Source organism: Corvus moneduloides, chromosome 2, assembly GCF_009650955.1.
Source record: "Corvus moneduloides isolate bCorMon1 chromosome 2, bCorMon1.pri, whole genome shotgun sequence".
NCBI lineage: Eukaryota > Metazoa > Chordata > Aves > Passeriformes > Corvidae > Corvus > Corvus moneduloides.
This window is the reverse complement of record NC_045477.1, coordinates 30,741,995-30,769,924: the sequence shown is the minus strand read 5'-3', so window position 1 is coordinate 30,769,924 and position 27,930 is coordinate 30,741,995. Positions and strand designations below refer to the sequence as shown.

The 27,930-nt window shown below is 48.1% G+C and overlaps 1 protein-coding gene across 1 annotated transcript; it reads right to left on the bottom strand.

Moving 5' to 3' along the window:
* Positions 1-228: 228 nt before the first annotated feature.
* LOC116439431 (alpha-2-macroglobulin-like protein 1) lies at positions 229-25,984 on the bottom strand. Its single transcript, XM_032098943.1, has 35 exons — positions 21,951-25,984; positions 20,807-20,969; positions 20,405-20,457; positions 19,519-19,536; positions 18,840-18,999; positions 18,154-18,238; positions 17,226-17,340; positions 16,782-16,896; positions 16,272-16,381; positions 15,580-15,747; positions 15,067-15,297; positions 14,602-14,665; positions 13,698-13,843; positions 12,598-12,747; positions 12,104-12,220; positions 11,418-11,565; positions 10,875-10,986; positions 9,413-9,638; positions 8,791-8,917; positions 8,383-8,504; positions 7,856-7,910; positions 7,089-7,172; positions 6,512-6,688; positions 6,269-6,350; positions 5,751-5,907; positions 5,478-5,552; positions 4,157-4,319; positions 3,301-3,518; positions 2,903-3,118; positions 2,330-2,454; positions 1,911-2,001; positions 1,407-1,475; positions 1,084-1,186; positions 950-991; positions 229-559 (listed from the first exon to the last, which is right to left on the bottom strand). The coding sequence occupies exons 1-34, from the start codon at positions 21,999-22,001 to the stop codon at positions 951-953; spliced, it is 4,137 nt and encodes a 1,378-aa protein (XP_031954834.1). The 5' UTR covers positions 22,002-25,984; the 3' UTR covers positions 229-559; position 950.
* Positions 25,985-27,930: the final 1,946 nt, after the last annotated feature.

The following is a 27,930-nucleotide window of genomic DNA, read 5'->3' as shown; positions in this document are numbered from 1 at the left end:
ACCTTATGGCTCAGCTACACCTGTGTGCAGTAGATGATGCTCAGAGGAATCAGTCTCCATGCAGGGCTCTGAGTCCTCACCCCATACTGGTGATGGCACAATGCTGCTGGAGGACAATCCAGTGCTGGAGGAAAGGAATGCCAGTGACACAGCTCAGATACAGAGTTTGCTTCTGCTCACTCCTCCCAGGTGAATGCTGTCACAGAGTCCAAACACACATCACAGTACCCAGATTTGTGATTTGTACTTTATTTTCATTCTTTTTACAAGCAAGAAAATACCTGGATTAAAACAATCAGAATTAATCAGACACCCCAAAGAATTCCCCAGGTAATGGCTGTCAGGATGAGAAGCAGAGGTTAAGCTGGAGTTAGTCCTGAAATCCAATCTGAGACATGTCCCAGCACCAGTATCCCGAGCACTGAGATGTGACTTTCCAGGTGACACATCTCATTACACCAGGAGCAATAATACAGCACTCCCCCTGTCCAAGGGCATCTTGCACTAGTGGGATCCCTGTGAGCTGAAGCAGTGGACAGGAAGGAAGCAGTCCAAGTTCCTGGAGAAATGAGAGCAGAAGAGAGAGTAACCCAGAGAGCAAATAATATGACCCAAATTAGTAACTTTGGTATGCTAACAGCTAGGGAGCACAGGCTCTCAGTAAGGGCTCTAAAGGAAAGGGTTTCTCTAGTTTGATCCAGTATCCTCATTTTACCTCAGCCCCTCCCCAGAAAGAGAAACTCTCCATTCCCAAACATAGTAAGCTGAAACTAGTACCATGAATTCTGCTTAGGGAGTTTCAGATACAGTCCTAGATGAAGGGAACATGCTGAATCAGAGATACATAGGGCTCCAGGGGGACAGAGAGAGGTGGCTGGGTTGCAGAGGAAGCACACAAGGCTGCTGTATGGGGTCTGTACAGGGGGCTGAAGCAGGGATTTGCACCTACCTCAGACGCAGAAGACATTATAGTCAGCCAGGGCCTGCTCCTCTGCAACAGAACAGGACAGATCTAAGTTATCCTTGCACAGAGCCAAGTGCAAACACCCAGGCAGCCCTGGCACCCCACGGCTCCACACTGACCTGGGTTGTAGTAGTCATAGACCCTGACATGGCCTGGCTTCAGGTTGGTCACCTCAATCTCCTGCTCCAGATGCAGGACATAAGTGTCAGAGATATGGCTCAGCTGGGAAAGAAAATAAATGACAGTTCACTTATGAGCTGTTCTTTTTATTCCCCACCTGAATTTGATCCTACTAAATGACAATAATAATTCTGTAGACTCAAACACTGGACTTCAAGATGAATCTTGAGTATCCTGCTCTGCTAGCTCTGGTCCTGGATTCTCCCAACAACTCTGGCAGTGACCTCCACTCCTGCAGCTTCTCTAGCAGCACAGACATTACCTTGTCCAAGTAGATGGCAACACCTCCTTGTGTTTTCTCAGTTCTTCTCACAGAGTGCCCATGCTGCAGCTAGGACAGGAGAGCAGAGGAAGCAATTTAGTTTTGTCTTTTGAAAGGTAAGTGTGAGACATCCTGACAAGGTTTATCTAAGTTTAAGTGAGCAGATTCTCCTTCACTCACTTCCAAATGCATTTTGGACTCTTATCCCTTCAGGCTGATTTCCCTGCAGGGCCACTCAGCTCCTGCAAACCCCAAGGACAGGAGCCTAGGCTACTTAGCTGACAGGGACATGCTGAGCAGATTGGGCCAGCAGTATCACCATCCTCAAGACCCAAAGAAAGAGCCAACAGTATGTGTTCAAGTTTGTTGTGTGGCAGAGGGGAAGGGATGGTGAGATTGCTCAAGAGAGAGACAGGCAACACCTTCCTATGCAACCTTCCCCTCTCCTGGGGCATGGATGGTCCCACTGACACTACACCCCCATCCTGATTCCACACTTCTTACAGACATCCCGGATCCCGGAGCCAGAGTAAATCCAGTCAGTAGGGACACCTCCAGAATCACCATGTTGGAAGTGGATTTCTTCCCATTGTACCTGGGGGAGAAGATTAAAAAAATAGTCTCTCCCAGCTTCCCCTTCCCTCCACCACCATCCCCCTCTGTGCAGTGCCCTGAGCCAGGCAGCCCAGCCAGGGGCCCAGGCAGTCACTGCTCCCTCTCACAGGGGCAGAGGATGGCTGCACTGCACTAAGCATCCCCAGTCTGAGCTGACTACTGCACTGCTCTCTCCAGCAGGAACTAAGGCTCTCCATCTGGCCCTCCTGCTGAAACTGCTGGTGCCTCCACTGCAGCCAAGAAGCACCCCGGGCTCTCCAGCCATGCCCAGCTTTCCTTCCCAAGTGGGACGAGATCTTTAGAGTCACCTGACATCAACATGCACAGTAACAGAGAGTGTATTGTCCTTGGTGCAATTGACTGGCTCAGTTTTCACTTGCAAGACAAAGGATGTTGAGTCTTGTGGGGAGGGTGTGTTGTACCTCAGCACCATCTGCAGGGAGAGACAAAAAGACAGACTAAGACAGGGATAATTAGTTCAATATAATCTATCACCGTTTTTTCCACTGGCTACTCTACTCCTCAAGATTGGAACGGACAAATGCACACTCATCCCAGTACCCCAAATAAAGGTCATTCAGATTGCAATCCTTCCATGGGCTCCTTCTCAAACTTTCAATTGTGACTGTGCAAGTCAGGCACACAGCAGTAAGGCCACTACAAAACATCTTCATCTTCCAGGACTCTTGAGAGCCGTGGAAGCATCATTGTCCTCATATTTGGACAGGTTCTGTCTCTGTTTCCTCCCACACACAGGGTTATTGCATTGGCACCAGGCTGAGATCAAAGCACACTTCCTTCCACAGAGGTGCAACAGAGAGTTTTGGTTTTTCCAAGATGAGGAGAGGAGGGTGGTCACAGCAGAGTGTGTGGGAACCTACCCGAGTAAAGACACAACAGCTGCCGTGGGCCTGCACCAAGAACTTGCCCGGAACCTCTGTCAGTGCCGCCTCCTGTACCAGCAGCCGGTTCCGGTAGGAGACTTGGAACTTCTTCCCAAAGCCTCCATGGGACCTCACCCTCACTTCTGCATCCCCTTGCGTGCTGTATGTCAGTGCTGCATACTTAGCCAATGCCTGCAAGGCCACTACTGTGTCCTGAAAAGGAAAACGCAATTACACGTGCAGCTCTGACATCCAAAGACACCTGAAATCGGCGTCCTGAGGACCTCCATATCCAAGGGCTCCTCTCCCCAAAGCATTTACACTCTCATACATTGTGTGCAGATCTCGCAGAGGTTCTTCCTCAAGAAACATCCCCTTCCCTGGCCATGAGTTACCTGTGTTGAGGCAAAGCCTCCATAGGCATTCTGCTGCCTGGTGAGCCAGGCCACGATGCCAGAGGCCGTGGTGAGGTCAGACTCTGTGACATTTGGCTTGGAGAGCAGGGCCAGGAGGATGTAGGCTGTCAGCTCCACATCCACAGACACTGGCTGTGACCAAGGGCTGGTGCTGGTTCTGGGCTTGGATGAGGTCTGACTCCAGTGAATCTGCCCATCTGGGAAAGGAAGGTAGTAGAGGGAATCTTGAGGGATATCAGGAAAGAAATCCTGTGGCCTAGCCACCTAGACACAGTGGCTTGTATCTGCAGAGCCCATTGGGTAAACACCTTTTGGCTGGGTCATCACATCACTGGGTCAGCTGAAAACCGATGTATTTTGCAATACCCAGCACTCCATATTCCACACCAAGGTGACATACAAAAACTAATACGCCAATAATCTGCATATGCATTACCTCCCAGTTGTCCAAATTCTGCATTGTCCTGTTTGCCAGGTCCACTTAACTACCTGATACTAGCTAGCTGTCCACTGGCCAGCCCTGAGGGTCAGAGACATGGGGCAGCTTGCTTTCCTCTCTGACATTTTACAGTCCCGCGCAGGAAAGCCCAGGTCTCCCAAACCCCAACCTCCACTTCAGGTACTGGAAAAGGGTAAGAGATTTGAAGGAAATCAGCACCCACCCCACAGTGCTGCCAGCACACGCCATGAGCTCATACACTGGATGTCTAAAAACTCTCTTTGGTGAAAGGCCTAGAGGGTAAGGCTCTGCTCCTCCCAAGCTGCAGGCAACAAAGCGCTCAGAAAGGTCACCAGTCCCTCCTCTGATGTTCCCCTGGCACTGAGGTCCCCGTACCTGCTCTGATCGCCTTTCGCTCAAGCACATCAAGGAGCTCTTGGGCGCGCTGAGAGTCCTTAGCCAGGGCGAAGGTGTAGGCCAGCAGGGCCTGGGTGTAAGTGCTGGCAGCCTTAGGGAGGGCAGGAGCGAGGCAGCCCAGAGCCCTGCGCACCACCGGGCTCTGCAGGAGAGAGGCACATGCTGCTGGTCACACACAAGCCCCTGCGAGGCAGGCAGACACTGCGACACCGAGAGAAGCATGCACTGGCGCGTGCCAGCACGGAGAGCACCCCGCTCATTCACTCAGGGGACTCTGTGCACAGAGCTGCACTCTCTGCGCCCATGCAGCACCAGCAGCAGCGTCTCCAGCCCTTGGTGCAAGGTGCTTGACAGACCTCCCCCCTGAGCTGGGTTTGGGCTTCAGCAAAGAGAGAGCATTTCAGTGCTCTCTCACTGAAATGAACACCTTTGCTGCTGGAATAGCATCGCCACGTCTTACTTTCCCAGTCCAAACACAACAGCGAAACCACACAACTGCAAGTGCGTACACACAGCCTGCTGAGCAGGGTGACTGTGTTTAATTCACCTTCACGGTGAATAATTGCACTAATGGTGAAAAAAAGGTGACCTGAAGGACAGCTATTGCCAGAAAGAAGGTTAATTTCCACCTGTCTTCCTTTTCTTGCCTAAGCGCACTGCTTTCAGTTCCACTGAAAAGCACTGCTTTTTCACTTTTCTGATTTCCAGAGAACTTCACTTCTTAGTGTCTACAACTGTGTTTCTCCATCAAGTTAATTGGTGTTTTACTTGCCAGTACCACAGCCTAGTAACTAGCTACAATCCTTAGCACTTGTAAGAGCTCCTTCTTGTTATTACCTAAGCTTGCAGATCCAGCTGCCCTACAGCACTGCTTTCCCAGACTTCTGCTTTTTTTGTGAAGCTAAACCCTCTTAGGAGTTACATTATGTCTATTTACTTGACGATTTACATGGGAGCAGCTCCACCCACCTCACAATCAGCCTTCAGCTGTGCGGGGCCGGCAAGGGGATGGGAGGTGAGGGGAGCAGGAATGGACAGCTAATTCCTGGGAAATGGCCAACACAGTATCGAGCCGTGAAGTCCAATGGTCCCCAGCAGTTTAACCTCACCTTCTCCCCGGCAGCAATGTCCTCCTCAAGGGAGTGTTCTTCCTGAGAAGTTGTAAAATCTTCCTCACCCACTCTATTACTTTGCCCACAAGTCCCTCCAAGGTGCTCTGTTGCCTCCCCCAGTGTTACCACCAAGCTCTTTAGGATTCCGATCTTAAGGCAAGAGCATGGCAAAGAATCCCAGTATTTACCTCTGGTGTTTCTCCTGCCTCCAAGTATGCAGCAGTGATGTAGGCAGCCAAGGGGACTTCTCCATCTATGCCTCCCTAAAAAAAGCATAGACATCCAAAAAGCTGGGAAAGTTAAATAGGCAAATACTGAAGCTTTTTAGGAGAGGTCTCACCTATCCCAGGCTTGCTCCCTCACAAGAAAGCACAACAACATAGGAAAGTGAATTTAAACAATTACCAGCACATTTGGAAAGAACTGCTTGGTGTTGTCCTCCAAGGTGCACTGGCTCCTACCTTCATGAATGTGTGGAAAAGTTGGCCCACATTTTTGAAGCAGCCACTGGGCAGCTGGTGGAATTCCAGCCAGGTGAGAGCAGCTTGGATAATCCGGTTGTCCAGATAAATGTATGGCTTAGCTTGGACAAAGCATTTAACCACAAATGCAGTCAGCCTGATTGAGAACAGAAAAAAAAAGCATGAAAGAAGGAAGAGAGAATCAGAGAGAGATCATGAAAGAGCAGGAAGAACGAGTGGAAAGAAAGAATCTAAGCAGAAGTTGAGGAAAAAGAAAAAAAGTGGGAGTTTGAAGCTGGTGGGTCTCTCTTTACCTATTGTGCTGTTTCTAATGTGCTGGTCCAAGGTCAGTTCATCCCAAGGACAGCTGCCTACCCATGGGATGCCCTAGTCCACAAAGCTTCTGGAACACTTTGGATCCAATAGGACAGCAAGGGTTTAATGCTGGAAGCAGAAAGCTGCCCACCTCCTGGCTGTCAGAGAGCAGGTAGACAGCAGGGAGAGAGCCCACAGCTTACCAAGTATTGCCATACTCATCCTTGATACCAAATTCACTATAGGAGCCATCAGGGTGCTGATACTGCAGCTGTATCTGGTACCCTGGGAAGTGGGATAGGACATGAGTGCTCACAGTGGTATTTGCAATGAAATCACTGTGAAGGAATGGGGTGGTTGAGTGCTCCAGGTGGAAGGGGAGTAGGCACCTGGGACTGTTGGACACAGAGGAAGGCAGAGGGGCAAGGTGGGTCTGTGGTACTCACCACTGCGCAGGAATCCTGTAGCCCTGTCCTTGATCTCAGGGCTCAGCTGCCTCGTCTTCTCCAGGTACTGCAGCACATAGACAACGGGGGCAAACAGCACCATGTTCTGCTCCCCACAGCCGTGGGGCATCTGCACCAGGTGGCCCAGGTTCTGCAGTGCCGTCCCCATGAGGTCTCCTGAGACAAAACATAAGCACCCTGACCACCTCCTGGGCAGTAGGATTCACCTCCTCCTACCTGTGACCAGTTCCCAGCAGTGCACCAAGTTAGGTAGGCCCCAGCACAGCAGTGTGGGGACACCTCTGTCCAGCCACCTTACCAGTTCCACTGTGCCTCTCATATGAACTGTACCCATTCCCACCCTGGCAGGGAAGCTCATTAACACAACACTCTCTCCCTTGCTGAATGTTTTAGGTTGTCAGTAATCAGGAAACACAGCCACACGCATGGGAAGAGCATGGCAGTGGAGCCTTGGAAATCTCAGCAGGGGTGTGGGGGAGTTTGGGTTTGGGCTTTCCTAGGGCTAAACTCAGAGATATGGGATTTGCAAAGGTACTACCATAGCTTCATTCCTTACCGGTGACCGAGACGGTGGCTCTGACTGAACCTTCAACCACATTTACAGGCAGCACCAGGGACACAGACTCCTGTGCTGGACTCCCTGACACCAGTTGGATAAGATGTGGAGAGGACAAAAAGAAAGAGATTCTGATTAAAACAGCTTTCAAAATCCCCAGAAACTGTTCAAGGCTTCTGTGATAACTTCCCATTTTCCCGTCACAGAGGCTGTACATCACTTCAAAATCCATGTCCCGTTCCACCCTTAGCTTCCTCCATCCACCTCACGGTGACTGTGCTGTCCTAACAGCCTTCTTTATAAAGAAGATTTTCTCCTGGAAACCCTCAGGGATCAAAGCCACCTGTTCTTCTCTACAGAAGTTACTCCATCTCGTTTTAGATTTCAGTTGCAGGCTTGTGTTCTCAATGCACCTCATGCTCTCAAAATCAGCTGATGGCCCCATCATACACCATGAAATTCAAGACAGGAGCAGCAATCCTAAGCCATGTCCTCCAGCCTCACCATGTTCAGTAGTGTGGTTTTATTTCCACAGGTGAAAAAGGCCTCAAGCTGTCACATTAGCGCCAGGGATGTTGATGGAAAAAGACCAGACCTCCCCCCATCTTTGCCTAGGGAAAAGCCCTAGCTGGTACCACAATTGGAGTATGCTTCTGTAGCTTCATCATGTGGACAGAGAAAATAGTTCAACAAGTGGAAATACCCAGAAGGTGGTTAGGCAGGAAGAGGGGGATGAACAGGGTGAAAGAAGAAAACAATCCATCTACCTTTTTCAGGACACAGGATGGAGCTGTGAGCCTTTTCTACCAACACTCCTTCTGGCTGTTGGAGCACATAAAAGTAGCATTTTAATGAGCACCCAGGAGAGAAACGGGATTACAAGTGGATTAGAAGAAGATATGTTCAGAATCCTGGTTTGGGGTGGACAGTCAACTGGAGTATCATCATTATCACACAAAAATGCAAATCATTTTCACTTCAGATCAGAAACCAGCATGCATTTTCAGAATATCCTAACTTCTGAATGCCTGTGAAAATGGTGCTGTAAGATTCATCAGAGAACTCAGGAGGCAAGGACATAAAAGAGTGTTTAAAGTTTTCTACGGTATGAAGTGGAGGACACCCCTCTACCTCTTATGTCCATCAGCTCTCACGGTCTGGCCCAGCTCAGGCCCTGAGATGATAATTACACATTTTGAATAGCAAGGGGTAACTCCCAAAATTAACATGCACAAAATTTGGGCTTTGCACAAAGCCTACTTTGAGGCTTAAGTAACAGAACAGCTTGACTGACCCGGACTTGAATGAGTTTGATGATTGTGTCTTTCTGTCCTTGTTTTGGGACGAATGGTATCTCTTCACCACAGAGCTCTTTGGTGGCCACAGCCTCTGTGCTAAGGCTGATGTTCATGAGCCCTGAAAATAACACACATTTAGGTGCATGACACCCTCTGAGGAAACACTTCCCATTAATACAACAGACATCACCTGCTGACAAGAAAAAATTGGATCACAGCCTTATACGTTCCTGTGCCTCCTAGCACAGGCTTGTGAGTAACCATGACCACAGGAAAAGTGCAAAGAAGTACTCTCTGGGTAACAGAGCTAACAGCTCCTCACTCTATGTCAGCCCTTACAAAACATCCCCACCTTGGTCCCACCCCTTCCCAGTTCCACCACCCCACCTTCCTGTGCTTCTCACCCAGTTGCTCAGCTGTGATATTCCACTGGAAGGTCTTGGCTTCCCCAGCACACAAGCAGCTGTTGTAGACACAGTCTTTGCATGGCTCCAGCTGGAAGTGTGCAAACTCCTCCAGGGTCACTTGGATCTGAAGGGGCAGCAGGGATGGCAATAAATAAACATGAACAACACAAAAAGGAAGCCTACTGAGGGTGGAAGCAGGGGCACAGCTTGAGGGGAATACACACAGATTGTTTGAACAGACAGGGATCAGGCTGGAAAAGCCAAAGCCCTGGCAACCTGGCCAGGATTATCAAGAGCAACAAGTGTGTCTGTGTTTGTGCTTGGGATTGCCCCAACCCAGGTGCAGGACCTTGCACTTGGCCTTGCTGAACTTCATGGGGTTTGCACAGGCCCAGCTGTCAAGCCTGCCAAAGGTGCTTCCTTATTTCCCTTTTTAAAAATGGGGGTTATGTTTTCCCTTTTCCAGTCAGTGGGAATGTCACTGGACTGCCATGACTTCTGAAAGGGGATTTGGAACTGGATGATCTTTAAGGCCCCTTCCCCTGTAATTCTATGATCACAGGCCACAGGTGTCAGCCATGTCCCACTCTTCTTGCAGAGGCCATCAGGGCTCACCTACCTTCATGCATTGCTGCAGGTTGTTGAAGACTGTGGCCTTCAAGTTGAAGGTCTCACCCTGGACCACAGAAGATGGCAGTGGGAGCTCCACAAGAAAGGGCTTGGAAACAATCAGCCGGGAGGCTGGAGCAAATCCAAAGCCATTATGTCCTGTGCAGAACATTCCTGCTTTCCATTCTGTGATGGTGTCAGGCACAGTGACAGTGACACTCTTGTTCCCACTGGGACTGCAGAGAAGTAGATGGCGACAGAAGCGTTTAACTGAATGATGCTGTTCCACACCGGGTGACCTGCTCTGTGTCCTTCTCTGCAGAGCACCCCATCCCCTCGCCTCAGCCTAACCCCTACTGAACTTACAGCCCTTTAGGGTTGCCAGAAAGTCCTTGTGGGGTGGGGACCCCTGCCTCAGGTGCTCATATCGACAGAACACTTGGGTCAATAGGTCACATGGCTGCAAGATGCCATCAATCACAGACAGCACTTGCCCTTTGCACGTCTAAAAATGGCTTACAGGTATCAGCAGTTTTATTCCTCTTGGCCTAGAGATGGAGAACCAGAAACCAGAAGAGCAACAGGACTAGCAGCAGTAGGGCTTAACAGATGAGGCTGATCCAGCCATTCACTGTCCTGTGAGACACTGACAGCTTAAAGCCCAACATGAGGGCAGGGCAGAGACTTGTCCTGTGCACATGTCACAGCTTTTGAGTGGAGCAGACTGTTCTGCAGCTGCCACCACACCAGACATAAGAAGCAGCCATAGCTAAAGATACTGGTACTATTTGGCTTATTTTGTCATGCATGTACAGGAAGGCAATATACACAACACAGAAACCTTTTGGTGGCTCAGATCAGCCTGGTGAACAAGTCACAGAGGAAATAGCTGCTGCTGGGGATGAAGAGATGGATGTATTTGTGAGGACAGTGGAGGTGGGAGAGGGCAGATGTGGGAGGATCTGGCCTGAGCATTTCAGTCTTCAGAGAACAGACAAGAAAATCTTGAAGTCTCAGATGAAAAATCTCCAAAAGCTCTCTCAGCAGACCCTGTGTACACACTGAGCCTTTCTCACAGGACACAATTTTCAGTCCTATGAAGGACTTCTATGGACATCAGCTTCCCCTGGATACCATGATACATCTGTGAGCGCATTTGGGGAAATGCAAGCCCACAGGGCTACCAAAACCAGAGTGTAGGCAGTAAACTAAGCTGTTTTGCTGCACCTCACCAGCTTTCCTATCTTTCTATGCCAGACACCTCTCATGGACGGCCACCACTTCTAGTAGAAGCAAATGCCTTAAATGCATACATCAGCTCCAGTAATGAACAGCCTGACAGGTGTGAGCCCATGACATATGTCCTTAAGTTTCTTGCACAGATGCCTATGATCTAAACTCAGTTGCCCCTGCTGCCACTCCTAGCCACACAAAATGACCCAGACTAAAGCCCCACTGCTCAGTTTACTCACCCCACAGAATACAAATCCCATAGCCAAGTTTGGGGGAAATGCTTGTGTACTTTCTCTTCAGCTGAAGAAAAAGGTGGAAACATAGTGGGCTGAAAGGTTGATGTCAGGTGCTCTGTTGGAAACAGCAAAGACCTAGTCACCACAGTGTCCTCGGGTCCTGGTTAAGAGCAGAGGAGCTCCAGCACAGCTCAGGCTGCAGCAAATTGAGTCAGCTCTTGGGAAGCATGGCAACAGAACAAAGGGTGCTGTCCCAAATTTTAAAATCTCTTGCCTCATTTCAAATGTCAGAGGTGCTTTGGGCTTTACTTGCATGTGGAGGCACCATGGGACAGGCAACCTTTCCCTCACTTCAGAGATAAAACCTGGGATCCAGACATCCCACTAACAGCCCTCACATCAGCCCAACAGGTTTAGGGACAGGAAACCTTCTTTCTCCTACATTTGCACTTACAGCAAGCGCTGCCTCTTGGCTCAAACCCAGGACTGCTTTCACATGAAAGACTAAGCCTCCCATGTAAGAAGAAACAGCTGGCAAATGCTTACTGTTATACACTTTATGGGGCTGGGCAAACATCAACATGGGCCTGGAAATAAACATTCCTGTTTCCCGCAGCACAGTTGTCAGTGCAGTGGTTGGACACACTCTGGGTTTCTTGATATTGGTGTTGGACATAATTTTCAACCCCATTTCCTGTAGGAAAAAATTAATCACCAGAAGATTGTCCTCTCCTCTCTGCCCTCTGCCCTTGTGCCTTCCTGTCCCCTCACACAGTGGGGGCTTGGCTGTCCTCTGTGTTCTCTTGCTTCATTTTAAGAGGGAATAATTCAGATCCCCAGCAATGGGCAAACAAGGTCTTCTAAGGTAACTCATCTGGTCTGAGTCAGCCAAATATAGTCCTTTTCAAACACATGGTCATTTGGGTACTATGCCTTCTCAGCCTGCAGGGTGCAATTGCTCATGCTATGAAGATTAAACAATTTGTGTGAAATCCAATTAAAGTAATGAATAATCCTTGGCATCCTGAGTCATGCAACCCAAGTGTGGCAACCACACAAAGATTTTTCCTTATACATTTCAAGTCACTTATTCAAATAACAAGTGAGTTACAAGAGCCTAAACTGCACCTGTTCGCTATCCTGTCTGCAGTGGCATCCCTTGGATATTGGTAAAGTCAGGGGCCACACTTCCCTCATGAATTATCTCAACCCACCCAATCAACCATTTTTACCCGGAATGCCGTAAACACATCAGGCTCATCAGAATTTGGGAACCTGCATGAACGATCATCTTCAGACACTTGGTGAGGATACCTGGAGTTATAAACAGATGAGAACAGCCCATAGATCTGGGAAAGCAAGAAAAAGAAAAAAAAAAAAATCAGTGCAAATTAAACCTGGCATTCCCTTCCTCTCACACATCCAAGGGCTGTTTGAGTTGCCTCTGGCTACTGTGTATGAACATGTGCCAGAAAGCCCAGGATCACTGTCAGTCTTCCCAGGCCCTCCTCTGATAGTGCCAGCACAGAAGCTGTTTTACCACTGAGTGATGCTCAACCTCTTCCTCAGTCCCTAATCCCTGCCCATCCACACTGGGAGCGCTGCTGATCCCTCCGGGCCAGCCGTGCTTTGAGTTTCCTGGAGGTAAGCTCTGCACAGGTGCAGTGGCCTCCTTCCTGCCTCATTTTCAGTAGTGGAGGGAAGAATTCAGAGCAAGCTCACTCACCGAGTGGCTGCTCAGTTCTCTTCCTGGCTTCACCCAAAAGGCGCTTGGATCCGCAGCCCAGACAGCACACGTGGACCCAGGAGCTGCCTGCAGGCGGAGGCCGACCTGTGAGCCAGGAAGAGTCTCCAGCGCTGAGAAGCCGAGCTCCACCTGCATGGGAAGAATGCAGGCAATGCCTGAGTGACATTTCTGAGGGTGGCCCCCCTACCACTTCCCGAGCAGGGAAGGGACCTACATGAAGAGAGTTTCCAAAGACCTGCCTTGGACAGAGACCCAAGGAACCTCCCAAGGACCCCGAGAAGGTATTTTAAAACCACACAGAGGTTCTAACAGGAAAGATGGCAGAGGGGGAGCCATCAGTGTGCACATGGAGACATTCTCATGTCAGAGCGCTGTTCTCTCTTCTTTACCAGCAAACCAGCCAGCCATGGTCACACACCTCACACTTATGGAGCCCCTTCTTCCAGAGCCCCAGATCAAAAATAAGCCTAGTTCTTATCTCCAGGCTCTTTGTGGGATTGAACCCAGTTTCCTGAAACTCTTCCTGTTCTTGCTTGAATCTGACTGTCTGTGGCAGACGAACAGCTGTGGAGCTGTGGAACAGGGGTAATGCCCTCTCTGAAGTTCAACTTTGGAGTGCAAGACACAGCCAAGAAAGCAGATTCCCAGGGATGCCACAATGACCAGATGCACTCAGCCCTTTTTGGATGGCAGGTAAAATCCACTTCTTACATCATCCACTTCCAGATGTCATCCCAACACCACATACTAACAATTCTAAGTGTCTGCTGCAGCACAACTGCAGCCCTGAGCTCTCCTGGGAACCACACAAATGACCTGTGCTGGGCTGGATTATCTCTGATCCTACCGGGCTGCGGTTGCCTATGGAGACAGACAGCAATTCTCTGCCTTTCCCAAACATTGCAGCAGCCCCCACAATGCTGAGCACACACTTGCTCCAAACAGCCCAGCACAGCTCACCAATCACAAACTGCAGCTCATGTGACAGAATCCCACACAGGATCAGCTGCACACAGCTACACAGCTCTCCTTGTGTTGCAGCAGACACATTCAGGCACAGCCTCAGACACAAACCCTACCTTGTTTCTGAAACACTCCGAGATGCTGAAGATGGCAGAATCAGCAATGATTTTTCCGTTGCGGAAGATAACATAAACAACAAGTCTTGGAGCTGGGGCATAGGTCAAGCTGAACGTAAGAGGGATGGAGAAGAAGCCCTCCAGCACTAGATGGAGAAGAGAGGGAATAAGAGGAAGTAGATTTGGTAGTGAAAATAGAGTCTGATCAGCTTTGCCATTCTGCATGTGCCTGTTGAAATCCTTTCCTCCTTTACTGAAGTCTTTCAAGACCAAAGAGATTTCTGGAGACTACTGAAACAATCAATATATCTCTGGATCTGGATCCAAGACCAGCAAAAGAATTTTCCGTTTATTGCCTTGAGGACACAAAACAGTACTTTGGAGCTCAAGCTTGGCTCCACAAAGAGTGAGAGTGTCAGATATCTTTCAAAGCCTCCTCTCACCCAACATCTCCCATCCCATCACCAGCAAAGAGGTGACCTTGTGCCAAAACACTTATAATTCAGGTTTTAAAAAACAAGAGCTGGAGAATTAGGCAACAGTGGGTGAACAGACATCAAAATTACAAGCTGTGGCATCCTAATGACCCAGATTATTTGTAGACACAGCTGCATGGAAGGTAAGGCTACAGTTTCATGCTGCTTGCAGGAGCAGAAACAAAAGGAGACTTTGAAGACAACAGAGGATGAGTCTATGGGCTAGGAAATGCTGAATATTCTTCTCTTGGTACAGAGCAGGAGGGCAAAGGGAGCATAAAATCTGGAAAGGCACAGTGCTCTGAGGCAGCACACAAGTGGTGAGCCACCCCTATGTTGCAGGGAGGCTTATGCCACTTATCCAAGTAAGAGTGGATGCCACAGACCACTGAGTTCTTGCTAGACATGGCACTGGGGAGTGCACTTACGCTGTGGCGGCCCAGCCCAAACAGTCTGCTGACCTGCGTGGACTATCCCTCTTTTCCCTGTGACCTAGGGAAGAGCACAGAAAGGGATAGTCACATAGCCTTTGAGAACCCTATGATGATCAAAGTAACCCTGAACTTAAATGGGGAGATTAAATGGGGATGGGGCAAGGGATATTGGCTTTATTTGCTCTCAGCTAGTAAGGAGAGCACAGGGATGCAGTGATGTGGGGGAGGACAGGTAAGGCCAATACCTGCCCTGCACTTGTGCAGAGCCTAAAAGAAAGGTTCTGCCTTCCTTGCTATTACTGCAGTCCCAGAATTGAAATTGGGATCCAGCCCCATGGTGACTGGATGAACTCCCCATCCTGGCCTGAGCCGAATCTATTAAATATCAGGCTTGAACCTCTAAGAGATGCCGATTTGGGCCTTCAGCTGTCACCCACTAGCACTTCCCCAGAAACTCACAAAGTAGGAGAATATGACACGCTTGGGCCCATGTTCCAGGTCTTCCTCATAAATTCTGAAGTCCACCTGGACAGACTGCTTTTTGCCACAGGGCATCGTTTCTGGCACACGGGCGATAGAGAGGAAGCTCCTGCTGGTGCTGTAGAATGGACGTATGAAAAAAGAGGCTCTCTGGTAACTTAAATCAACTGTCCCAGGCTCTCTATCCGAATCTTGATGTAGGACACTTGCCTGGTGAGACAAAAAAACCAAACCAGTTAATTTCTCTAGTTAAGCAAGTCAGCTGCAAATCACCTTGGTACGATGATGTGAACAACACGGAGGGCTCATGAGGAAAGCAACTGGGACCTGGAGAATGAGCTCTCAGAGGGAGACAAGATCCAGGACATGCTGAGGTGTTTTAGGTTTGAGTTACTGTCCCTCAGGAAGGAACAAGGAAGATGTCTGTGGGACAGTAGATGGCTCTGACACGCACGCGTACCCTTGCCACAAGACACACCCTTCCTCACTTACCTCCAGAGAGGCCAAGGTTCTATTCCAGGCAGATGTGTCCAGGCTAAATGAAGCTGTCCCAGAGTCCCCAGTGATGTACTTCTGCCTAAATTGGTGCTCACCACAGTTTACTAAGAGGAGGACTTCTTTGTTCTTCAGTGCCTTGCCTTGGTAATCAATTACTTTTATCTGAGAACATCATGAGGAGCAAGAGAGGTACAGAAGAGTCCAATCAGCACACAGAATTTCTGGCTTCCCCAAGTCAGGGGCAGTGTTTCCAAGGACAGCAAGATCACTCTTTCAGTCACTAACAATTTTATCAGCACTGCTGCTGGTCCTGCCATATTACCACTTGCACTGCCATGTTCATTCACAGAATCACAGAACCACAGAATGGGTAAGGTTGGAAGGGTCACAGTGGGTCATGTGGTCCACTCCACAGCAGGAGGCGTCCTGGCTGCTGAAATTCCAAATATTTGGGTTTGTGCCCCACATATTAATGCCTATAGCTGCTCCCCCTCATGGGTTATTTGGTAAATGGCAGTCTTGGGTGTTAATCTCACATCTTGCAATTCAAGAGTTTTGTGTCTGGGAGTCATTTGTGCCCTCCCAAGCCTCTGGCTAGAGATGAGGTCAGAAAAGACAGTAGGTAGCAATCACCGTGAAAGTACTGCTTACGCTCTCCCCTTCAAAGGACTGAAACTGGGAATTACCTTTCCTCTGTACATCTGTCCAGGGTGGTAGTAAGAATTCACATCATCAAACAAGGCCATCCCACCAATCCTGGAGATGAGTAATTTGTGGGAAGCATTGACCTGTATCTCTGAATGAAAGCAGCGAGACAGAAACATGAGAGAGGGAGCAAGAAAACCAAGCAGTCCTCAGCAATTTCCCTGCAGAGTGACCCCCTGGTAATACTGATGGACATGTTCAGCTGCACACACATTTCACATCACAATGGTGACCTGCCCAAGACTCTGGGTATCTGGTTTTCCTCCCACTTAACTTCTGGCTTTTAGAGAGCTTCATCATCTGACACCGCAGGCACTCTGAGTGAGTGTGTCATGCCATCAGGAACTTCTGGCTCTGTCTCTATCTGTGAAGTTAGATAGCAGGCCCCAATGGGCTCAGATCCCTTGCTAGCCTGAAAGTCTCCAGTGCTTTTGGTAAGATTAGCACATCTTCACATGCCTCTTTCCAGGCACCAGAAATTCCAGAGTTACCTGTGGCATCCTCCACCAGCGAGGCCTCTGCAACTATGCTGTCCCGATAGTACCGAAAGTCTTGGCTGAAGGAGGACAGGCTCACGTTTGTGAAGAAGCAGCCTGCCTCATCTGTCTGAAAGTACATAGGGAAGAAACAAGGTGAGGCACCTGGGTTAGAAGTTACAGAAGTAGCACAGGAACAGTGGTGCAAAACCCCTGCTCTCAGGGAGCTTTGCCTTTTGGCATCGCAGCTCAGGATGTGGAGCAGGCACAGGATGAGAGGCCCAGTCACAATCCTCAGACACAGCTGCTGAGAGGCAGCACCAGTAGCAGTGGCCAAGCAGCCAAATCAATGGGTTAACATCGCTATTACTTCAGCTAAAGCACCCAGCAGCCTTGTCTTACCCTGAGGCTGAGCACAAATATCTCTGAATACGGTTCAGCTCTTCCTAAGCACCTCACCTGGTTGCTGAATTTGTGACAGAGATCGGGTTTGGAAGCACTGGGCAGGAACGGGGCTATCTTCTGACAAAGGCTCACGTGAACCATCCCCTGGATGCTTTTCCCACGGGTGTATCTGTTTGGGGGAGCAGAGATAGGCAGAGACAGTCACACACAGTAGGAGAACTCATGGATTGTTTTGCACAGCCCCAGAGACCACTCACTGCCAGATAGTCACAGTATAGCACAAGAGTGGCAGCCATACAGCAGGCCCAGGAGTCCTGACCCAGTAAGCAGGGTCAAGCCAGGGCTCTGCAGTGATGGGAGATGATGGGAGATCTGATATCATTAGCACCAAACTAAATTACTTGAGGTAACTAGAGTGTTGTAGGTTCTGACTGCACTATACATCAGCATCACCTGCAATACACCCAGGATGTGCTGGAGGCATTCATCATCTTATTAGCAGAAACATGGGTGATTAAGAAAGTACCTTTTATTAAGAAATCACCTTTACATGGGGCTGCCTCTAGTGTTGTCCTTGGACTACACCTGAGGCAATTCCTTTTTGCCTCCCTCTAGTTTCCATTTGAGCATAATCAGGAAAAGCTTCCCTTCATTTCCCATGAGCTTGTTCTTCAGGGAGATGAACACCAATTATCTGCCATGTCCTGTCCCACAAATGGGTGCTTGTCAAAGGGTAGGCTGTTCCCCCAGGTTTTGTGTGTAGAGGTTTGTGGAGTGTTTTTAGAAAAGAGTAGAGTATCAGAATGATAGTTACAGGAATGTTTTGTGTTGCCCCAGGGTGCAGACAGCTGCCATGGAAGATTCTGCCTTCCTGTACTGAAGTGTAGCAAACTTGCCCTTAGCTTCTCATGGTTACCCAGCCAGCTTGTGCACTTCAGGCCAGAAATTAGCACATGGCCGTCCCTCCAGTCAGAGTCCTCACCTGCCACATACCCGGAGCGGGAAGGTTGTATCTAGTGCATAAATCTGATTTGGTGCCTCAAAGATCACTTCAAATTTTGGCAGCACTGGAAGAGAAAAACAGAGAACTGTAGGAAACACAGGCCAGGGACAGCCTTCACAGAGAATTAACATGAAGGCAGACTATGGTGGAATAAGGCGCAGGAAATAGAGAAGGAAGGTGGTGAGAAGGGGAAAGGGAAAATTTTCCATGTATCTTTAACAGATTTGTGTGTAGGCCGTGGATGATTTGCTCCTTCCCAAACTAAAACCAAACATGCCCATGTCCCTGCACTTTTGACAGCTGTTTTCAGAAGACTGGCCTCCCAACACAGTTGATTAGGTAATAAAATTGAGGTGAGAGGGCACCAGACTTCATATTCTCTGGAAAAGTCCATCCTAAATTGCCTTGTTTTATCTGACTCCGAGATCCATAGGAATCAGCTGTGTCAAAGGTCTGGGGCCATGAACAACACTCTTCCCACACACTGAGCCCAGGTCTCAAAATGGTCTCCTCTCCAGAGCTCAGCTCAGACTCTTTTCTATGACAGATGCTACTACTTTTCCCATTTGCTCCTAGGATGGCTAGCAAGGAATAAACACCCTGCTTCCTGGACCAGGAGTGCAAGGTCCTCTCTGCAGCTCAGACAAACCCCCACGTGCTCATACCATGCTCCTTAACGGAGAAGCTGCCGTAGGCTCTGGCACTGGTCACGTTGATGACGTACATTCCCAGCAGGGGCTCGTCACTCAGCTGGAAAGACAGGTCTGCAATGCCATCCTGAGGCACCACATTCTGCCACCGCTCTATCTGGTTGTTCTTAGGGTCCTGCACCCACAAGAAAGAAAGGGTTGCTCCAGAATCTCACTGATCCACATCCCATGGAAACTGAGCTTCAGGATTTCAGTGTTGTAGGCTACCAGGTTCTACAGCAAAGGAGTGAGGTTTGCTATAGACTGATCAGGAAATTTTGAAGACATGATAGTGCTCGGATTCTGCTCCCGGCATCTGAGCCTTCTTCTGCACTTATTTAAATTCTGATCTTAAGGAAAGGTTCTTCACAGTTCTAACTTTCTTTCATAAGTGTCTAAGTTATCTATTTATACTCTTGCAAGTCTAGAACAACAGATTTCTACTGAAATACCTGGGAGCATAACCTTAAGTAAGTGCATAAAAAAGAAGCTGAAAGCAGTATGTTAGTTTAAGAATCTAACATCTAACAACAAAAAAAGAAGGGCTACTATTCCTCTCAGAGGTCTGTAAAATCTACTGGAAATTGAATATGAACAGCTCAGTGAAGTGACTGCCATCACCATTACTCTAACATGAGATTTCAGCATCACTCACCTGGAGAAAAAGGGAAATCTGGGGAGGAAAAAGAAAAAAAACATTAGAAGAGAGAAACACATGCCAGCACCACACACAAGGTTCTTCAGACTCAGAGCCCTCTCTGAAGGGTGCGCAACTGGTGACTTGGAAACTTAAGAGCACTGACAACAATACAAAGTAAAACAAATGCCACCAAAAAGGAGAAATACCTGATGAGTTCATTACAGTAAGGTCTGAAGAAAGGGAAAGGAAAAACCAGTCTGGAGGTCACACAGCACTTGCTAATGACTTCCTGACAGAAAAACTCAGAAGTCACCACCCAAACACACCTAGCTCTGGTTCAGCTGCAGTCTTAAAGGGGTTACAGAGGTATAGGATCCCTTAATTTGGAAAGAACCTCTGAATCCAACATTCTGCTGAAATATGTCTTCCTGACCAGATTGCTCATAGCCTTCTCCAGCAGGATTCTGAACATCTCCAATGATGAAAATGCCTTCTCTGGACATGTTCCCATATTTTTGCAATGAACAGGTTAGTCCTAATGTCTAAGCAGCATTCCAGCTTGTTGGGGGCAGGTTAAAAGCACCCTTCCCCACAAGAAGGAAAACCCAATTTACAAACTATTCACTCCCCCCATGACACCATCACATCAGGAATCAATATGTCTCCCACTTGCAGCTGCGTGACCGTTCTACCAGGATGAGCAAGAGACATGCACACTTCTGCCACCGTCCTGAGCTGCCAGCTTTTACTGGAGTTACTGCTCCCCTCTGCATACTCATAAAGCCTACCAGGGATGAATGTGAAAAACTTGGAGCTTTGGCAGATGAGCAGGGTAGAAAGGAGGTAGGATCCGCGCATGGTCCAAGGCAGCCTCTTGCACAGCCCCCCAGGACTCGCTTACCGAATCATTGAGTGCGAGGAATTCCTCATCCAGAGTCACAATGCGAAATCTCACTGAAGGCAAGGAAATCAGGGAATATATTATCAGATCTCAGTTTTTCCCTACAGACCCCTTCTCGTCTGTTTCCCCAGCTCCTGTCTCCATCCTAGACACTCTTGTGGTAACATCTGACACGAACAATCCCACATGTAAGGTACCGTGGACATGGTTATCATTGCCTACTGCCTCCTGCAACTCCACAGCCATCACAAGCCAGACATTACACACACTGAAAACACCACTCAGCAAGAGACATGGTCTCAAAGCCTTCCACTAGGACTGTTCATGCATTTCAGGGTATCACAGTCTTTCCATACAGTGCAGAAAGCCTGGGACCCACAGTGGCTCCCATTTGCATCTCACCTGTCTGCCCTGGTTCATAGATGGGCTTGTCTGTTTGGATGATGGTGCCATTCCTGGCCTTGCAGATCAGGACCTTTTTCTGCTCCTCGACATTGACCCCATCTCCTGTGATGGTCAGCTTGACAGTGGCAATCTCCTCTGTGCCATCAGCTGGAGGGGCAACCTGTACAGACAGAGAGAGCACACAGGCCCCAGGTAATCTTCTGAGAGTAAAGTGGAAGAGTTAACTAGTTCCTTCCTGCTGTGCCAGAATGCTCCCAACAATCTCTGAAACCAGATCATACCCAGATCTCACACAGTCCTACATGAACAGCAGGAGGCCCTGCATGTCATGGAATCTGTCCTTTTTCCCACTGGTGACAAGCAAGCGCCTGACACTATTGAGTCTTCAGACTTGTTCAGGAAAATGGGCAGATGACAGGAAGGTGGGAGATGGTAGAGAGAATCAAAAGAGAGAGACTGAGCAGGAGACAGCCTCAAATGCTAGGCCTTCACAACGACCCAGCACTTAGAAGCAAGAAATCCAAAGTAGAAAACGCAACCAGAAAGACTCTGGAAGCCAGAGACCCCAGCAGCCTCAGCACAGAATATACAGTATAACAGATGGGATACTGCTTAGACATGTCTGCCTTATCCCAGATCTTTGCTAAGTTCTCACCAGCAATAAATAACCTCTAAGATGCTGTTTATGAACAACAAGCACATCCATTTCCATCCAAGTAGTCTTCAGTAGCTCCCAAGAGCTGAGTTGCTGCCTGACTTCAGGTACTACAGAAACTGCAGTATGTCCTGCAAGACACCATTTCCCCAAGCTTTAGCTGTGAACCTGCAAAAGTCCTTCAGGAAGAGCTAAATCTGTTTCATCTGGTCTATAATGGAGGAGAAGGACACAGGTGGTATCCAGAACTCTGGTAGATTTTAACGAATGTAAATTCCATTTAAAAATTAGATTCAGAAAGGAAATTCAGTGCTAACCAACAGATACTGTGCTGGGCTATGCATCCCTAGGCACCACCCATTCCCCTTCCTGAAAGGCTCACACCAAGACAAAGTAGACACTATCCATGTCAGCCCTGGCTAGGGAGGAACACAAGCGTTTTCCTGAAGGGAAAATCAGCGATGGCATTAGCCTGGGGTGGCTCACCCAGAACTTAGTGCACAGGAAAGTCTTCTTCTTCTGGATGGTTTCTTGCATTAAGAGCTCCCATCCTGCAGAGCGCTGCAAGGCCAGATTCACTTGAATCTTTACGTCATGGCAGGTGATATGGAGGCAGGCAACCTGGGTGGATGGGTACCGGAGAGCTGCAGGGATCACCACCAAGTAATGTCTGTGGCACGGGATGACAGCAAAGGTGGTGTCAGTTTGAGGTCTCAAGAGGTGCAAGAAAGCTTCCCTGCTGTGGCCCACTACTGCAGAAGCCCTCAGCAATGTGCCATGGCTTCCACCAACATTCAAAAGCAACAGTGAGCCCAGAAAAGTGGTTGCTTCGCTGAAACCTGAGAAGCAGTTTCTACTTGATTAGGTTAAATATAGCCCTATAATCTTTTTCAAACCCCTTACTCCAGTAATCTCCTGAACTCTCCAAAAACATCCCGTGCAGCCTTCAGAAGTGGTTTCATAACCTGGCAGTCTAGACACCAGTGATCTAATTTGGCATAGCAAGTGCTGAGCAAACACCTCTGGGCCTAAAAAGTCTCTTCTCTGACCTGGCAGTCCCCCAAAAAGCTGACTTGTATTGACCTGCAGGAGTCAAACTAAGGCACGGGAGGCAAAGTATATGACTCAGCTACTCCTTGGGGTGACCTGATAGAGCAGGAAGCATGAGAGCTGATGGCATGGGATGTGGTCCATCTAGCTAGTCTGATGCCTTCATGAAAGAGACTGAAACAGGAGTTCAGCATCACTCACAGTTGGTGAGAAGCAGCTGCAGCATGGAACAGAAGGCTCAGGAGGATGGCTATCCTCATCCTGGGGATTCTTGCTGCCCAGTCTCAAATGGCTCTCTTCCTCTGAAACATCTGAGGCTGTTTATGGGGGAGTAATTTCTTTCTAGAACAGCCTAAATGAAGAGGTGGGATGTGGGGAGGAACCAGCCTGTCCCCACCTCTCCCTCTCTCCTGAGATTCCACACAGGCAGCTGTAAGGATAAATATACTATGCCAAGTGCCCCTTAGCCAATAGCAGCCACTTTGGCTGCCATCCACCAGTTCAGGACATCCCCTCCTGCAAGGCTGCCATGGAGACACCTGACCAAATGGACTTCTCATGGCAAAAAAAACAGTGAGAACTTTGCTGATCAGTGACCCAGGCCAGGTCCTGATCACTTGTCACTTGCATCCCTTTGTTTCAGCTGGAGATGGATTGCTGCTGTGCAGCCTGCAGCAAGAGCTGCCCCCTGCACAGAGCAGTGTCCTCATTCGGGACAGAGCTCAGGAGCTCTGGATCAGATTAGGGGGATGTGGATCTCCTTAGGCTGCTTGGCTTGAGAATGGAGCGAATCCTTCCGAGTGTGTAAGGAAGTGCTGTAGCAACACAGCCACCAACCACTAATGAGCTGATGACTTTGCCTTGTGCTTCCCTGCATACAGTGAGAAAAATGGAAACAAATACTGGCCCACAGAGGTCTCCACCAGTGCCCCACAACACCCATTAGCCACAGCACCATCTTCAAGGAGGAGGCCTCAGGAATTGCTTCCAGTTCTTCATTATTCACATCTGGGTGTAAAAGGTCTGGCATACGGGGATACGGCCTTTTGGTTCTGCTTTTGAACCTGAGGGTTGGGTTAAAACTTGCAAATTAAATATGTGGGACATTTTCTAAGCACTGATGGCAGCCTGTACAGTGGGTAGACAATTGTCCTGTTTAACCAGTTTGGCCTTCAGAAAAGCACAGTCACCACATAAACTGCCTGCTGTGAGCAGTCCACGCACTACGTCTGAGTCTTGCATGAGACAGCATTAGTTAGCCTGGGCTGAAAGGTACGAGGGACTGTCCTAATAATACAGACAGCTACAGTTCTGTGCCTGGAAATATTTCCCAGTGCTGTTTAATAGTGCCAATGCAGCCTAAGCTTTCCATACCTGGGTCCCAACATGGTGTTACTCAAGCAGGCAGCTGGGATCTCTTAATCTGGCAAAAACAGCAGGATGCACAGAAATGTTCAGGTAATTCAGGATCCCTGTTCCCAGAGCTCTCCATAGTCTGTTCCCAGATGGAGTTGGGAAGACTGACATGCATCATGGGGGCTGCACATTATGTACAGGATGTTAGTGCTAGCTAGGACTGCCTTTGTCTCAAGCGAACATCTCACTGCTCAGCTAATTGAGATAACTGTCTGGAGGCTGATAGAAATCAGTTCTGAGTTGGTCTAAATCACTGTTAGGCTCCCAGGCAAGGGAAACTAGACACTTTTTATTTCGATGAACACATTCTCCCCGTTCTTGTCTCTTTGCGTCCTTCTCAAAGAAAGAGGTCAGGTTACTGAGAATGACGCTCACAGAACCACAGAATGGGTCAGACTGGAAGGGACCACAGTGGATCATCTGGTCCAACCTCCCTGCTGAAGCTGATTCATCCCAGAGCACATGGCACAGGATTGTCTCCAGACAGTTCTCAAATACCTCCAGTGAGGGAGAATCCACAACTTCTCTGGGCAGCCTGTTCCAGTGCTCGGTCACCTGCACAGCGAAGAAGTTATTCCTCATATTCAGGTGGAACTTCCTGTGCATCAGTTTCTGCCCATTGCCTCGTGTCTTATTGCTCAGCACCACTGAAAAGACTCTGCCAGGCCAACTTACAATTTTTTTGTATAAAACCAGATTTCCCTGCAAAAAGCGTGAGCCAGATCTATCAGAAATCACAGCCAGAGAGGTCCAGATGCTGGCAGATTTCTGGCAGGAGCTGCACCTACTGGGCCAGCACCGGGGAGATCTCCCTGACCCTGTCCCACCATGCCCTCCTACCGTGTTTGCCCAGGTGTGCTCCCTATTCCTTGTTTAGCTTTGGCAAACCTGGCTTTTGGTCACATGAACATACATTTGAAGGATCTGCATCGAAGGAAGTGACTGACAGCTGCACAGGTGTCACAAACCCAGACAAAATCTCTGCAACAGAGAAAGCAAAGCAAGGTTGTGCAGCATTTCTAGCTCTTCATTTTCTTTGTCTAAATAGACTCCAAGAAGGCCTTTGTGACAGTGTTGAACCAAGAGACCCGTGGGGAGTAAGGGATTTGCTCCTCCTGAAAACACACTTCAGCTGGAGCAAAGGACATAGTGCATGCTGGCAAGGCAAAACCATACAGATACCTCTTCTCCACAGTTAAAACCTGAACCAAAAACTGAAAAGGAAGCAGAGAAGTCTTAGTAAAGGTCACACATACGATGAATGGATGACATTGTCTGTGATTCAGAATGAGGACAAGGACCGTGGAAATCACTCCTGTGTTTTAATATCTTTGAAGAAAATAAAAAGGCAGTAGTCTCAAAGAACTTCATGAGAACAGTACCGGAGAAGTACCGATGTCTGCAGAGCACTTTGACAGGAACAGAGAGGAGGAAGTCCTCACTTTCTTTGAAGAATCACATCTGTTAGAGAGCCTGAAGTGCAGAGTAATTCATCAAAGCAACTGAATCACTCTTCATTCTCCTCTAGACACTCATCATGAACTTCATACAGGCCTTGGGCCTCGTCTGTTGTTGCCTTCTTTCCTTTCCAATCACAAACTTCATGCTCCTAATCACTGACACTTCCAGCTTGCCTCTTACACACACCTACACCCACTCTGTAGCTGCTGTGTAGCATTTTCAAACACAGTGAGATTTGTTATCCTTGTGTTCTGAAGTAAACCTTTACATTAGCAATATCTCATAGTCCATGTAAGGTTCATTAAAAAATCTGTCAGGCCCTAGTGATTCTGCAACCTGACTAGCATCCATAACATAATGGAATCCCTTTAAAGAATCTCTCCACAATGGCAAAGTAGACTGCTGCACCCTCTTTCTGCTGCCTTGACAGCAGATTTGTCCATTGCACCAAAACCAAGCAAGGAGTTGAGAACACACCTGGACAAACACAGCAGAAGGAGCAGGAACTGACTGGGTCAGAAAGTTTGAAGGAAACATAGTGTAAACTGTTCTATGCCTCTCTCAATGCTTGGCCCCTACACCAAGATCATTCAAAGAGCTGCAAATCTTACTAATTTTTTTTCCCAGCCTTTAGACTGTAGGCTTTAATTTCTTTAGCTGGAATTCAGATTGGGCAAACTTCAAAATGATGCCCAAGGAAGTTTGGAAACTGTCATAAGAAGGTGCTCAAACCACAGGCAAGCCATGGATCTCTCTTCAAAGGACACATGTGAACCCTGAGACCCGTAACTTTGCACACTTCTCACAAAAGGGCTCAATAACTAGTGCACCAGCTAACACTCAGAAAATCCTCACATGCCATTGGAAGAGTCTATCCTCTTCTGAGCCTTCTCGGCCCAATACCAAACCCCTGGCTCTCACTTCACCTCTCTTACTCACCCCACCAAACAGAGGAAATCTCAGCAGCACTCCGGGCATAGTGACTTCTCTTAACCATAACATCCTGACTTGTAAATTCAAATCTCATCATCAAGTAGATAAGCACTCATAGAAGTTGAAAACTGTTTACAAATTGATAAACTGCCTCAACCAAAACCACAAAGATTTCCAGATCTGAACACAGTGGCTTAAGAATAATCTCAAACGTTAACAAAGAATCAAAACCCAAACCAGAGCCAAGTGGTAAAGTTTGGGGTCCTGCACAAAGCCAGTTCCACCTTGAATAACTGTGGTGATGCTTTACCTGTAGTGTATTTGTGGGCACATTTGTCAAGTCTTAGGCTAGATTCTTAATTTTGACCAAGCCATTTACTTTCGCAGTTAAGTGGCAACTTTGATTACAACCAAGGAACTCCTTCTCAGTGGAAGAACCAAACAAAACTCATTTTCTGTGGGAACAGTTCTAGCAATCTGACCTGAGACATTGCACAGAAGAAACCAGAACCCCAGGATAAAGGTCTGCAGGACTAAAGATTAAATGCAATTAAATGCAACTAAAAATGCAATTTTACAAGCTCAGATTCAGACCTTAGAACCAGTTTTCCATGTTCACTTGCATTATTCACTACCCTGGTGACACCTAGTGACACCCCACCTGGAGTGCTGCATCCAGTTCTGGGGCCACTGGTACAGGAATGCCATTCATCTCTTGGTGTGAGTCCAGAGGAGGCCACCTGGTTGTCCAGAGGACTGGAGCACCTCTCCTGTGCAGACAGGCTGAGAGAGTTGGGGTTGTTCAGCCTGGAGAAGAGAAGGCTCCAGAGAGACCTTAGAGCAGCCTCCCAGTACGTAACTGGAGCTTATAAGAAAGGTGGAGAGAGACTTTCTAGCAGGGCCTGGAGTGGCAGCCTGTCATGGATTAGCTACACAGCCCTAGGGGCAAAGTTTTAAACTGAAAGACGGTAGATTTAGTTTGGATATAAGGAATAAATTATTTACCATGAGGGTGGTGAGACACTGTTTCCTTTTAGAATACAGTCAAGTAATTACAGTAAAAAGGTTAATAAAGCCCTACATGTTTACTACAAGGTCTTAAATATAGACTAGTGAGCAAGTAAAAGTCAGTGGTGAATGTCCAGAAGTTACAAAAGTGTTCAGCCAGTTTTTAACAAGAGAGGTCTGTACATGCCTCCACAGAATATTTCCTTTTTTTTCCTGTCTATTCACCTGGTTCGAAGTACTGACTAGCTTATTCAGACTGAAAAAGCCTTTGGGGACTGCAAAAGCATGGAAATTGCTTTTGCGCTCCATATCTGCAAATAGGAACTGGTTGTGAGGAGCTAAGCTCTATGATTTCTGAAACACTGAGGAACACATTGACCAGAAAAAGAGAGAGAAAAAAATCAATCAGTTAATTATTTTTTGAGAGATAAATCTTGCCTTGTTTAAATTGAATCCATGTAAATGTCAAATATGTTTAGACAAGCTTACTTTCAGTGAATCCAAAACATCCAAGGTAGCTTTACTTAATGACAAATTTTAGGTGCTGGGGGATTTGTGCAGTAATTGAAGTCTAGATTCCATTAAGCTGTACAGGAAT

Excerpts from the sequence above, each read along its gene's own strand:
- LOC116439431 (XM_032098943.1), bottom strand. The coding sequence starts at position 22,001 with ATGCAAGAAACCATCCAGAAGAAGAAGACTTTCCTGTGCACTAAGTTC. Across the intron at positions 18,239-18,839 it reads CTTCTCCGTTAAGGAGCATG|TGCTGCCAAAATTTGAAGTG; the intron begins GTATGAGCACGT and ends TTTCTCTTCCAG. Across the intron at positions 15,748-16,271 it reads GACAGATGTACAGAGGAAAG|ATAAAAGTAATTGATTACCA; the intron begins GTAATTCCCAGT and ends TGATGTTCTCAG.